The 12,798-nt window shown below is 58.7% G+C and overlaps 1 protein-coding gene across 1 annotated transcript; it reads right to left on the reverse strand.

The window, feature by feature from the left end:
• Positions 1-258: 258 nt before the first annotated feature.
• Positions 259-11,522, reverse strand: DBNL (drebrin like). The gene is made up of 14 exons (XM_069035427.1): positions 11,404-11,522; positions 10,792-10,847; positions 8,856-8,968; positions 8,532-8,606; positions 8,124-8,270; positions 7,463-7,540; positions 6,700-6,851; positions 5,960-6,014; positions 5,332-5,406; positions 5,134-5,236; positions 3,762-3,872; positions 2,747-2,850; positions 1,616-1,721; positions 259-1,320 (listed from the first exon to the last, which is right to left on the reverse strand). The coding sequence occupies exons 1-14, from the start codon at positions 11,484-11,486 to the stop codon at positions 1,181-1,183; spliced, it is 1,398 nt and encodes a 465-aa protein (XP_068891528.1). The 5' UTR covers positions 11,487-11,522; the 3' UTR covers positions 259-1,180.
• Between the last annotated feature and the right edge of the window lie 1,276 nt (positions 11,523-12,798).

Genomic DNA, 12,798 nt, shown 5'->3' on the forward strand with positions numbered 1-12,798 from the left:
TCAAACCACCAGTGCCACCAACCACACTCCCAAAGCCCCTCTCCACCCTGGGGCCACCCAGACCCCAGGGCCCCAACCACTGCAGGCTGCTTCCTCCCTCATTAGACCCAGATAATTAGTGTTGAGACTAATTATGTGCCCAGTTACCCCTCCCTTGGCCCCTGCTCACAACAGCCTGGTGTGATAACATGTCTGGCATTACGGACACCAAACCCCTGGCTTTCTTCTCCCATTCCCACCTGGATCCTGCCACATCCATCACCAAAGAAAAGCCCTTTTATTGTAGCTGGGGAGGGCCCAGGGGGAGCAAGGAGAAAAAGGAGCTCAGGGGAGGGATTTGAAGAGGACACCATGTCCCCCACACCCACAGGAGGGGTGGGCAAGCTGAGACCCCCAGCACCCCAACTCTGTTCTCTCCTTCTGTTCCTAAAGGGACACCAAGGCAGGAAGCTCCGTGTGGAGGAGGGGCTGGGCTGGGCTTTTCCTTGTTCACAGTGAGTTTGGGGTGGGGAGGGGGGTCCCACGCACTTGGCCGGGCTGGATCTGCACTGCAGGGAAGGTTATTCACTCCCAATTTAAATCCCCGGAGCACATTTGGGGCGAGGGAACAGTGGGGAGAGCAAGGAGGAAAACACAGGATCCCACATGGTGAGCTCAGTGTGCTCGGGGTGGTGGGGAACAGAGCCAGGATTCACCTCTCTTGGTCATGTCAGACCCTGTAGGATTCCAAAATTATTCTGATGAGCTTTTCCAATGAAATAAAATTGGGAAAGTGGCTTCTCCAGTGTGGCTGCGGCAGGTCCAAGGTCACAGGGTGGGAGGGAGGGAGCACAGGGGGAGGTAATTTGTTCCCTGAAAATTCCTCTGAGGGATTTGTCATGCCCTCCTTCCCACTCCAAAGCCGAGGGAGGAGGGGGAGACCAGCGCTGTGGGCTCAGGGTGGGATGGGACCCTTCCTTCACCCACCCAAGGGCAGTTATGGGGGATGGGGGGCAGTGCCTGGGGGGGGCCCCACTGCCAAGGGACTGGGGAATGGCACTTCACTGAGAGAGAGAAAGAAATAGAGAAGAAGAAAAAGCCACGTGTCGTTTGGAAGAATCAGGCAGGAGCGGAGTGGTCTCGGGGGTCTGGAGCAGTCCCAAGGGTCTGGAGCCCCCCATCAGGCCCCCCACCAGTCCCCCTACTCTATCAGTTCCACGTAGTTGGCGGGGAACATGCCAAAGTGGCCGTCGGGGCCATAGCCGCGCCACCAGCCCTCATCGATCATCTCGATGTTGGTGATGATGTTCTCAGGATCAAAGGAGATCTCGGTGTCATCAGCTGGATTGGGACAGAGAGAGGGGAGGGGGGTCAGACCAGCTGAACTACCCCAGCTCTGGGGTTCCCAAGGCAAGAGGGATGTGGAGCTGCTGAACAAGTCCAGAGAAGGCCATGGAGGTGCTCCAGGGGTTGGAGCCCCTCTGCTCTGGAGACAAGCTGGGAGAGCTGGGAATGTCCAGCCTGGAGAAGCTCCAGGGAGACCTTGGAGCGCCTTCCAGTGCCTAAAGAGGCTCCAAGAGAAGTGGAGAGGGACTTTGGAGGGACAGGACAAGGGGAATGGCTCTGTGGGTCTCACCAGCCTGGTAGTCATAGAGTGCCCGGGCACAGAGCCCCTTCCCTGCCAGGTCCGGGGGCTCCTGGTACTCCACCCTGTAGTCATATTTGGCATCGTCAACTTGTTCCTTCGGGAAGAAGAGGAGAACAAGAATTACTAGGACAACAGTGGGAGGGAAAACAACTATGTCCAACGCCAGAAATGTCCATCAGCCCCCTGAGGCTTGGAGACCTGCGTGCTGGAAGTCCCAGGTGCCCTCTGGAATAAAACATGGGCTCCAGGGAAGTTGTGCCGTGGGTCTGCCACAGCATCCAGGAGACACAGAAGCAAACCAGCTCTTAGCCAAAGAGCCGAGGTGGCCACGTCTCCATCTAGCTCAACACCCATCCCTGTCCCTTGGGATCTCATCCCAACAGAAACACCGGAGACCAGTGGCAGACAACCCCTCTGATCCCTTGGGATCCCTGCTGCAGACAGAGCTCATCCCCCAACAGATAAGCTCCAGCTTCTGAAACATTTCTGCCAGAACCTGAGCTGGCTGTGGTTTGCTTCCCTCAGGAAAGGCTGAGGGGATCATTGAGCCCACCTCCCCTGGAAATCCTTTGGAACCTGTTGGACGCTTCCAGACAAATTCCAGAATGAGAAAATGTTTGGAATGCTGATGGTTTGGTGAGCAGAGAAGAAAGCAAAGGGGCCCCACATCTCTAAGGGCAACACGGCAGCACAGCACAACCCCGCGATTAGCCCCTGGAGAATCCTGGAGTGCACCAGGGATAGCTGGGATTGCCAACTCCACTGGGTTCAGATGGGCAGAGAAGCAGGAGAAGGAGGAGAAAGGGCTTTGGATCCTCTCCCCTCACTGGTTCTGGGATGTGGCACTGGTTCTGGGATGTGACAACAGCCAGAGCAGCCCTGGGGTGCAGGATGGGTGCCAGGGACAACTCAGTACCAATGTCTCCCACTGGGAGCACTGGGAAGGGACACAGCCACACCCCTTTGCCACATGGGTGCATCCTGAATACACCTGAGCTCTGGGGTTTCTCCGTTTCCTACAATTTTACCCCAGAAAAGTGTTCCATCCTAAGGATGGGACAAGCGCACTCTCTCCCACACAGATCTGGCCCCGACAGGGTCCCCTCCGTCCAAACTCACCTGGGGCGGCTCCTCATAGATGGCCGAGGGCTCCGGAGGCTCCTCATACAGATTCTCTTCCATGTGGGACCCTGGGACACCAGAATTGTATCCAGAGTCTCGTCCTGAGGAGAAACAAGGGATCTGTCACCAAAACCATGCCCTGTCCCCTCGTGGGCTCCTGCCCAGGCTGGAGTGACACCACATTCCTGAGATGAGCTGGGTGTCCCCCAGTCTCCTGTCCAGCTGAGGGATGGAGCACGCACAGACCATGGGATGGAGGAGGCAGGGGTTTAGGGAGCAACAAAAAGGACAAAGGAGAGACCTATCTCTGATAGGGAAGGGATAAAGATAGGGAAGGGATAAACTCGCTCAAGATGAAAAAATTCCCTTGGAGGGAAAGGGCTGGAGCGGAGGTCCTGGCCAAGAGCAACATCTAGTGGTGACAGCAGCCTGGGGACATCAGAGCTGGACCCCAGCCCCAGTACATCCCTGGTCCACAGTTTGTCCCTGGCCCTCACCTCATCTCTGGCCCCCAGTTCATCCCTGGTCCCTACTTTGTTGTCCCTAAACCCCACCTCATCCCTGGCTCCCACCATGTCCCTGCATATCTAACATGTCCTGCACCCCTGTGCAGGAAACCCCTGCACAGGGGTGGAGCCACCTCAGCTGGGTCTTGGGGCATTTTGGAAATGGTGGAAAAGTGCAAGTGTGACTGTCAAAGCCCCTGTGGCCGGTCTGGAGGAAGGCTGGGGGTGCATGGAGCCGAATTCCAGCCTGAATTCCAGCCTGAATTCCAGCAGGAGATATCCTCATCCCCCATGCACTGAGCCTTCAGGTGAAGACAAGCAGGAACCATCCTCATCCCCAGCATCACACTCAGCCCTGGCTGGAGACAAAGCCCAGGGTCCCTAGCCCACGGAATGGGAAAACCAAATGGGATCTCCAAGCCCGGCCTCAAAATGCCCAATTTTGTGAGATCTAGTTGGAAAGACGAGGAGAAAGCTTCGGGGAGTGGAGGGAGCGAAGCACATACCTGCTGCAGGTACTGGGGAGGCCGGGGGGGACCCCCAAACATCCCGGCTGGGGGAGGCAGGGCTGGGCACCGAGTTCACCTCCTTCTGCAGGAATGGGCTGCGGAGCTTCCCTGGAAAAGGAGTTCAAGGGGCTGCAGGAGCCGGTCAGGCAAGGGGGCTCCCAGCCTGACTGCGCACCCACAGGTACTGCGAGGTCACCCTCCCAAGCAGGATTTTCCAGCTCTAATCCTGGCTGTGGAAAACAAGTTTGGCAACTGGTTACATCAGCAGCCAAGGGAAAACTAAAAAAAAAAGGATTTTTGCAGAGGAGGAAGAGCTGGAGGACCCTGCCTCCAGCTCTCCATGGTGACTCTTGGAGCACCCTGAACTCAGACACAGTCCACAGACATCAAACTGGGAAGGGATGGTGCAAACTGGTTTCTGCCAGTGCATTTCCTGTGACAGGAGGTAACTGAGCTGGTATCTCCTCATCTCCACCTCCAAACCAAACAAAAGCTGAAGAGAATTCCCAGACAAACCCTACCAGCACCAAGACTCCCGCCTACCCTTACTTCTGGGTCTGATCAATCCCAGGGCATTTATCTCCCTTTCCTCCATGAAAACCATCAAATCCTAATGAAATACCTCAAAGTCAGTCTCTCCCCATGATGTCTAACCACCAAAAAAGACATTTTCCCAGCACATGGCATTCCCTCCTCTCCCACCATGGCTTGCCTGCCCAAGGAAGTAGGAATTAATGCTCCTATCACCAAGTGAAAGTGATTATTCTGAATCAATTTAAGGTGCTTTGGAGGGGGCTGGGCTGAGGAGGACGAAGAGGAAGAGGAAGAGGAGGTGGAGGCGGCGGCGGCAGCAGTGGCAGAGGCAGTCACCCAGGGGCGTCATGCACTCGTCACAGCTATTTCCTCAGCTACTCTCAGCTCTGGTCTGCAAACTTCCTGATTTCTATCTGAGAGATCGGATCAGGTTCTTCTAACAGCACAAGATTCTGCTTGGCTGGGGCAGTGCAAAAATTTGGGTGAAATTTCATGCAGTCAGGAGAGATTGCAATAGTGGTGTTTTCCTGGTGTTAATATCTTGAACTTTAACTAAAAAAAAAAACAAAACAACTTTAAGGCTCAGAAGGTGAATCAGAGTATGGAAATCTTCCGTCTTTGTCATTAAAACTTGGCGAGAGCCGAACCCTGGAAAATGGCAGGAGCCAGGTGTGGGACACAGCAGAGAACATCACTGTGATGAGAGCTGCCTGTTGTCAGCTCAAACTGTGGCCTCACGATATCACTGCCCCACTGGGACCCCTCCATGTGCAGAGAGACCCAGGGCGGGACTGGAACCAGCCCCCAGCACCCTCCCCATGTCCCCAGGCCGTACCTGGCTGTGCTGGCATCCCCGTGTCCCCTGGCCCTGCTTTCTCCCTTTGCTTGAAGATGTCGCGGGGGTTGACGGCTCTCTGCGCGATCAGCGTGGCAGCCTCCTGCCGGGGAGGGCACACGGCCCGGTCAGGCCCCGAGCAGCACAGCAGGGGCAGAGCCCCCCTCTCCCCAGGGACTCAGGGTCCCAGCTCCCCACCTGGGCTTTCTCCACTGACTCGCTTCTCTTGAAGCCCTTCCACTGTCGCGCCTCGAACTCCTCGGCCTGCTCCTTCTGCAGCACAGAGAGCATCGGGTGCTGAGCCACCCCTGCCAGCCCTGGCCAGCCTTCCTGCCCCCTCCTGCCCCCATCCAATTCCTTCCAGAACCATCCTGCCCCCTCGGGTCCCTTCTGCCCCCTTCAGCCCCCTCCGGACCCAAGGAACAGCGATGGAGGGTGAATGAGGAGGAAACCCTGGATCTGGGAGGGAGACAACAGGAATTCTGGGCTGACGACAGGGACTTGGTATTATGGAATCGTGGAATGATTTAGGTTGGAAAAACCCACTGAGAGCATCAAGTCCAACTGCTCCCCAGCACAGCCAAGGCCACCACTGACCTGTGTCCCCAAGTGCCATATCCTGTTAAATCCCCCCAGGAATGGGGACTCCAGCACTGCCCTGGGCAGCCTGTGCCAGAGCTGGACAACCCTTTTCATGAAAGAATTTTCCCAATATGCAACTTAAACCTCCCCTGTGCAACTTGGGGCCATTTCCACTTGCCCTGTCCCAGGTCCCTGTCCCCTCCACCACGGATAAACCTCGCCTGGGGCCAAAACCAGAGCTCACCCATTGCTGCTGCTCCCTGTCCCTGTTCTCAGCCTCCTGTTGCTGCTGGAGTCTCCTGTGGGGACAAACTGGGGTTAAAACTGAGGATTTGAAATCTCACCCCACTGCAGGTCCCTGGGAATAGCACATGAAGGCCATCCCTCACTTTGGTAGTGCTCCCCTTCACTTCAGGGCCAGACAAGGTGCTACAGGTCACCCTGAAGACAGGATCACAGTGAGAGGGGCAGGAGCTGCTCCAAATAGTGGGATCATTCCACGGAAATCTCTTCCTTGGGGATATGGACATGAGCATCTTGATACGGGAGATGGGCAGATTTCCCTGGAGTCGTCCCCATGGGGCTTGGAGCTCCCTGGACCTCTGACACCCCAAAAATAGGGGCCATGGGTGCCAGGGAAGAGTTTGGGAAGCAAAAGGGGAGTAGTCCTGGAGCAGGATCCATGGCCAGGGGGACTCAGGGATGATGCTGAACAAGCAGCCAAGCTCCTTGGGGGTTAGCCAGGGAGATGTTCCCTCCACACCTCGAGTAAGATTCCCTCACATCTGTTCTCTTACAGGAGGTTTCCTGGGATTGCAGGAATTCCAGCAGTGGGGAATACATGGACATGATCCACCATTTCCTAAGGAATGAACTTTGCTGGAGTGGGGGCAGCTCAGAGAGGTAGTGACAGGGACACCTGGCACCACAGAGATCCCAGAGAGCAGGACAGGCTCCGGGAATCATTCCCAAAACCCCACTCACTTCTGGGCTTCGATTTCACTGGATCTGGCTTTAAACATCTGCTCCCGCCCTGCTGCCTCCTGCAGCTCCCGCTCCCGCCGCTCCCGCTCCAGCCGCTGCCGCTCCTCCTCCGCCCTCCTCTTCTCCTCCAGCCGCCGGTTCTCCTCATCCTTCTGAGGGGAGACGGGCACAGAGCCTTGGGCTTCCTGGGCTCAGGGGTGTGGGGGTCACGCTGCCAGTGCTCGGATCCCCCTGGCCCTCTGCATCCCAGGGCACACAGCAGGTCCCAGGGCACACAGCACATCCCAGGGCACACAGTGGATCCTGGGGCTCGTGGTGAATCCCAGGGTGCTTATCCAGCCAGAAGGTTCACACGTTATTGCTTAACCCCATAAAACCCAATGTGAAGGGGAAGGAAACAGGGAGCAGCCCTCTGAGAGGTCAAGAACCAGTTTCCTCACCCAAAATGGGGTTTGCTGGGAGGTGGGATGCAGCCCAGCTGTCTGCCAGGAGAGCCAGGGTGCATCCCATCCACTGGGAGCTGGGCTGCATCCCAGCCCTCTCTCCCTGAGCCAAATTCAGATGAGATAAAGGAGCACCTTCCCCTTCAAGACTCAGCCCCTCCTCTCTGAGCACCCCAAGGTAGCAGCTCTGCACTTCCCTGAGCTCTGGGTCCCCGATTCCAGGCAGGATTCCCCAAATTCCCAGACAGGGAATAAGCATATGGAGAATAATCTCCAGCTAAATCCAAACACTTTGTGCTCTGAGGCATGTGTTCACTCACCTCTGCTTTGGCCCAGAAATTATCCTTATTGACCCGCTTGATTTCAGACATCGCGTTTGTCTTCTGGTACACAGAGCCCTGAGGAAGACACAGAGAAATCACCTTTTTTGCATTTTCTGTCAAAAATCAGCCCAAATCAGCACTGTCTGAGACTTCTCTTAGAAGTTCCTGTAACCTGATGCTTTGTCCCAAAATTTAAAGAAGGGCTGGGTGAGGCCAGTGATATGCACGTTGCCAAAAATGGGGAATTGCTTGCCCTGGCACAGGTTGCTGCCCCATCCCTGGAAGCGTCCAAGGCCAGGTTGGATAGGGCTTGGAGCAACCTGGGATAGTGGAAGGTGTCCCTGCCCATGGCAGGGGGTGGGACTGGATGGGCTTTAAGGTCCCTCCCAACCCAAACCATGATTCCATGCTTCAAACCTGCCCTCTGGCAGCGGGAAGGCATATCCCCCTTGTCCTGTCTCTCTGTGCCTTGGTCCAAAGTCCCTTTCCAGCTCTCTTGGAGCCCTTTTAGGCACTGGAAGGGGCTCTAAGTTCTCCCTGGAGCCTTCCCTTCTCCAGGATGAACATTCCACAGACACGTCAATGGCCAGGGATGATAGTGGTCCCAGACACTCCCCCCACCCAGAGAGACCCAAAAGCCCTTACTGACTCAACTCACCACGGGAGCCTGGGGCCCCAAGTCCTGGAACTTGCCGCTCTCCTTGTGGAAGCTGTAGTTGGCCCCGGAGGCCTTGGCCACCTTCTCCATGATGAGTTCAGGCTCCACGTCCTCCTCTGCCCGGGCATTGATGGTGACGTGAGCCCCCTGAGCAGGAGGAACCAGGGCAGGGGTGAGGCGGTCACTCTGGGAGCCCCCAAGCCCACCACTTTGCCCTGGTGAGTCCTGTCTGTGCTCCCAGAGCTCCCAAGGGAAGGAAAAGGGTTCTGGTGAGAAGGAGAAAATATCCAGAGGGATTTTTTGGGCAAGCTGGTCTACTGGAAGTTGTCCCTGACCATGGCAGGGCAGTAGAACTGGGTGGTCTATAAGTCCCTCCAACCCAAAGGGAGGACACGAGGAGGATCAGACCTTCAGGAAGTTGGCCACGGTGCTGACGTGGTTGGCGCAGGCTCCTTTCCGCACGTCATTGACCCCTTCACCCGTCTGCAACAAGACACCATCGGCACCAGCTCACCTGAGCCCATCTGGGGGGCATCCATGGCAGCAGCATCTGGATCTGAGCCCAAGTCCCTCTCCAGCTCTCCTGGAGCCCCTAAAGGCACTGCAAGAGGCTCTGAGGTCTCCCCAGAGCCCTCTCTTCTCCAGGCTGGACATCCCAGCTCTCCTAGCCTGGCTCTATGGCAGAGAGGCTCCAGCTCCCTCCCAGTTAAGCCAAGGTCTGTCCCCACTCACCCAGTTGACGAGGACATATTTGGGCAGCCCAGAGTTGGGATCCTTCACGCGGCAGAAGCCGTACATCACCTTCCCACTGTTGAGCTCCTCCACCATCTCCTCCAGGCCCCCATCTGCCCCGGGAGGAAGGAGACAGGGTGAGTCCAGCCCATTCCATATGTGTGTTGGGAACAGCCAAACCCATGGAGCCTCCCAGCTCCGTATTCCCTGGACATTATCCCTGTTAGATTTGGGGTCATTGTACCTCACGAGTGTCTCAGACCCCTGTGTTTACTCTGTAAACACATAACCTGATCATTTGTCATCCACATGATTATTTGGGAGCCAAGCCCCAGCCTCTTCTCACCCATTCCCATTCCCAGCAGCCTTCATCACCCAGTTCCTCTTCCTCAGACCCTCACAAACCCATATGGATCTGCAACCGAGTGCAGGCAGGACACAGAAGGAGCTGCTCAGACTCTCTAATCAATTAGAAGCTTTAATGAGAGCAGGCAACTGTCAGTTTTGCCCACAGGTTTCTGCACAAAACACCTCAGTGACGGTGGGAAGGGTGCTGAGAAGTGGAGGAACTGGCTGAGCCTTGTTCCTGCTTTGTCAGATGGGACGTAGAGAAGGAACCAAAAGAGTAACATGAGGTAAGGTCCTGCTTGTCCACCATGGACTCCAAGGGCAGTTCTCACGGGCAAACTCCTGCCTCAACGCCTGCCTCCCTCCCTGTTACACCCACCTAAAGTGGTCTCAGTGCAGGTTTGAGGACTTGGGAGTGAATCCCAGAGGGAAAATCCCACACAGGGCTCAGGCAGGGGCAGTGGAAAGGGAACAGCATCGCTCCCACTACACCAATAAAGGAAAATGAAAGGATGAAAAACACCAAAAATGCACACTCTCATCTCAAAAATATTCCCCCAGACCACAATTCCTCCTGTGCTGGATTGTCTGAGCCCTGAAAAGTGGGAAAAGAGCCACTGGTCCTTATCACCCCTGGCAGGAGCAACCCAGCCCAACACAGCTCACTCTGCTCTGCAGCATAACCCGGATCGTTTCCTTCTCCCTATTAAATATTTATGATTTGGCTCTAAATTTGGCTCCAAACCCAGCAGGGAAGTTGAAGGTTGGAAGTCTGAAGCTGATCGGTGAGGGCTGGCATGGAAGGACATGAGGGGAATGCTGGGGAGAGCAGGGATCTGCAAGGAGCTTGGGGCAGACCTTCTGCAGCTCCCCAGAACTCTCATTTGTGACTCAACAAGAGTTTTCCTCAACAAAATTCCCCAGCACCAAACCCCTGGTTCCATGGGCTCCACCAGATCCTACGGAGCATCCCAGAAACTTCCATAGAGCTCCACAGGCTAGGAAAAACACTTGGAAGTTAAGGAAGAAGCTGGGGAGAGGATGCAAATTCTGAGCACGGGGAAACCCGCCTGGACGCGCTGCTTCCCGAAGGCTTCGGCTCCCCAGCCAGTAGTGTTTGGGTGGGAATCAGCAGCCAAATAAAAAATAAAAGAAAAAGAATTGCAGGAAGAAGGAAATTCGACATGAGGGGCTTTAGAAGCATTGAGTAGGGAGCCCTGGCTTAGTGAGTGGCTTTGAAGTACCAGGTGGCCCTGCCTAAATCAGGGATCTAAAATACTTCAGAGATGCAAAGGGCAGCCAGGATATAGACTTCAGATCCTTTGGAAAGGAGGAAAATTTAAGGAAGCGAGAAGCAGAGCTGCCAGTGAGGCTCTGCTCCATGTTCCTCACTTCGAAATCACACCAGACCCCCCAACACAGTTCCCACCCTTCTCCCACCACCAAGGGCACCTCCCAAAACACCCTCAGGGGTTAAAACCCCCCCCAACATCTCAGGCAGGTACAGTGAGATGGGCCCTAGAAGCCCCCCAGACCCCAGGAAAGCCCTGGAGCCACGGAAACAGGGGGTGGTCCCCAACATGCTCACCTCCAGAGCCGGCCACTCGCAGGTCATTGCTGTTGCCTTCATAGGTGAACAGAGCCCTAAAATTAAGGCAGAAATGGGATTTTTAGCCAGCACAGTGCTCATCACACACCCCTGACACCTCCTGAAGTGCAGAGCCCCACAGGGACCCCCACCCCACAGCCCGGGGACTTCCTGTTCCCCCCGGACACCCCCACAACCCCCTGAATCTCTCATACCCCCAACCCCCCAACCACCCCTATACACCCTCACCCACCCCACACCCCTGGCTCCCTCTGGGCACCCCACATCCCCCCTCAAACACCCCCAAACTCTGATCCCTGTCACCCCATGTCCCCCCAAGCCACTGGCCCAGCCGCAGATTTTTTCCCCAGGCCCTCCACCCCCACCCATCCCCGTTTCACTTCCACCTCTCCATCCGCTCCCCACCCCCTCCGATTCCCCCTACACCCCCCTCCCGCCCAAACAACCTCATCCCTCCTAAACACCCACATCCCTCCAAACACTCTACAGCCGCCCCCTCCCCCAGCTCCCCATCCTCCCCCATCCCCCATCCCCACCCCCCCGGCCCCCATCCCCGCTCACCGACCCCCGGCCCCGCCGCCCCTCCCTCACCAGTCCGTGGGGCTCCCCGCGGCCACCACGCTCCCGTAGGCCTCCTGCAGCGCCCGCCCGTTCTTGGCCAGGTTCAGCGCCATGGCCGCGCCCGCTCCGCCCGCCGGCACCGCCGGCACCGCCCCGCCGGTGCTACCGGCACCGCCCCCGGCACCGCCCCTCCGGTGCTACCGGCACCGCCCCCGGCACCGCCCCTCCGGTGCTACCGGCACCGCCCCGGCACCGCCCCGGCACCGCCCCCGGCACCGCCCCTCCGGTGCTACCGGCACCGCCCCCGGCACCGCCCCGGCACCGCCCCCGGCACCGCCCCGCTGGTGCTACCGGCACCGCCCCCGGCACCGCCCCGCTGGTGCTACCGGCACCGCCCCCGGCACCGCCCCTCCGGTGCTACCGGCACCGCCCCCGGCACCGCCCCGGCACCGCCCCCGGCACCGCCCCGCTGGTGCTACCGGCACCGCCCCCGGCACCGCCCCTCCGGTGCTACCGGCACCGCCCCGGTACCGCCCCCGGCACCGCCCCTCCGGTGCTACCGGCACCGCCCCGGCACCGCCCCTCCGGTGCTACCGGCACCGCCCCGGTACCGCCCCCGGCACCGCCCCTCCGGTGCTACCGGCACCGCCCCGGCACCGCCCCTCCGGTGCTACCGGCACCGCCCCGGCACCGCCCCCGGCACCGCCCCTCCGGTGCTACCGGCACCGCCCCCGGCACCGCCCCTCCGGTGCTACCGGCACCGCCCCGGCACCGCCCCGGCACCCCCCCCGGCACCGCCCCCGGCACCGCCCCTCCGGTGCTACCGGCACCGCCCCGGCACCGCCCCCAGCACCGGTACCGCCCCCGCCGGTGTTCCCGCCCCCGGCACCGCCCCCCGCTCCCGCCTCACGGGCGACCCCGCCCCGCTCCCGCCAGGCCCCGCCCACGAGCGCCCGCCCCGCCCCTCTGGTCCTGCAGACCCCGCCCCCGATGGGGAGACCACCCCCGGCAGAGAGAGCCCCCCCTCCAATGACGGACCCCGCCCCGAGTGACAGACCCCGATCGGGAGACCCCCCGCGATGGGGAGACCACCCCTCCGAACGGTCAGGCCACGCCCCCGGCCCGCCAGGCCGCGCCCCCCCGCGCTCCGTGTCCCTCACGGACTCCCCATCCCCGGGGTTCCTGGGGATCTCCTGTCCCAGAGCAGCTCTCGGGGACCCCCACCCCAGGGCGGTTCTGGGGCTCCCCCACCCCAGGATGACTCTTGAGGACGCCGTTCCCGGGCAGTTCCGGGATCGCCTGTCCCAGATCAATTTTCCGAGGCTCTCATCCATCGGGGGTTCTCAGGGTCACCCACTCCAAGGGCAGTTCTCAGGGACCCCCATCCCGGATTATTCTGGGAGACCCGGTCCCTAGTGGTTCTTG

The sequence above is a fragment of the Aphelocoma coerulescens genome, chromosome 22 (assembly GCF_041296385.1).
Source record: "Aphelocoma coerulescens isolate FSJ_1873_10779 chromosome 22, UR_Acoe_1.0, whole genome shotgun sequence".
NCBI lineage: Eukaryota > Metazoa > Chordata > Aves > Passeriformes > Corvidae > Aphelocoma > Aphelocoma coerulescens.

Bases quoted from the DNA above. Each gene is read 5' to 3' on its own strand.
- DBNL (XM_069035427.1), bottom strand. From the start codon at position 11,486: ATGGCGCTGAACCTGGCCAAGAACGGGCGGGCGCTGCAGGAGGCCTAC. The intron at 8,271-8,531 runs GTCTGATCCTCC...CCTCCTGCTCAG, and splicing joins CCGTGGCCAACTTCCTGAAG to GGGGCTCACGTCACCATCAA. The intron at 1,321-1,615 runs GTGAGACCCACA...GTCCCAATCCAG, and splicing joins ACTCTATGACTACCAGGCTG to CTGATGACACCGAGATCTCC.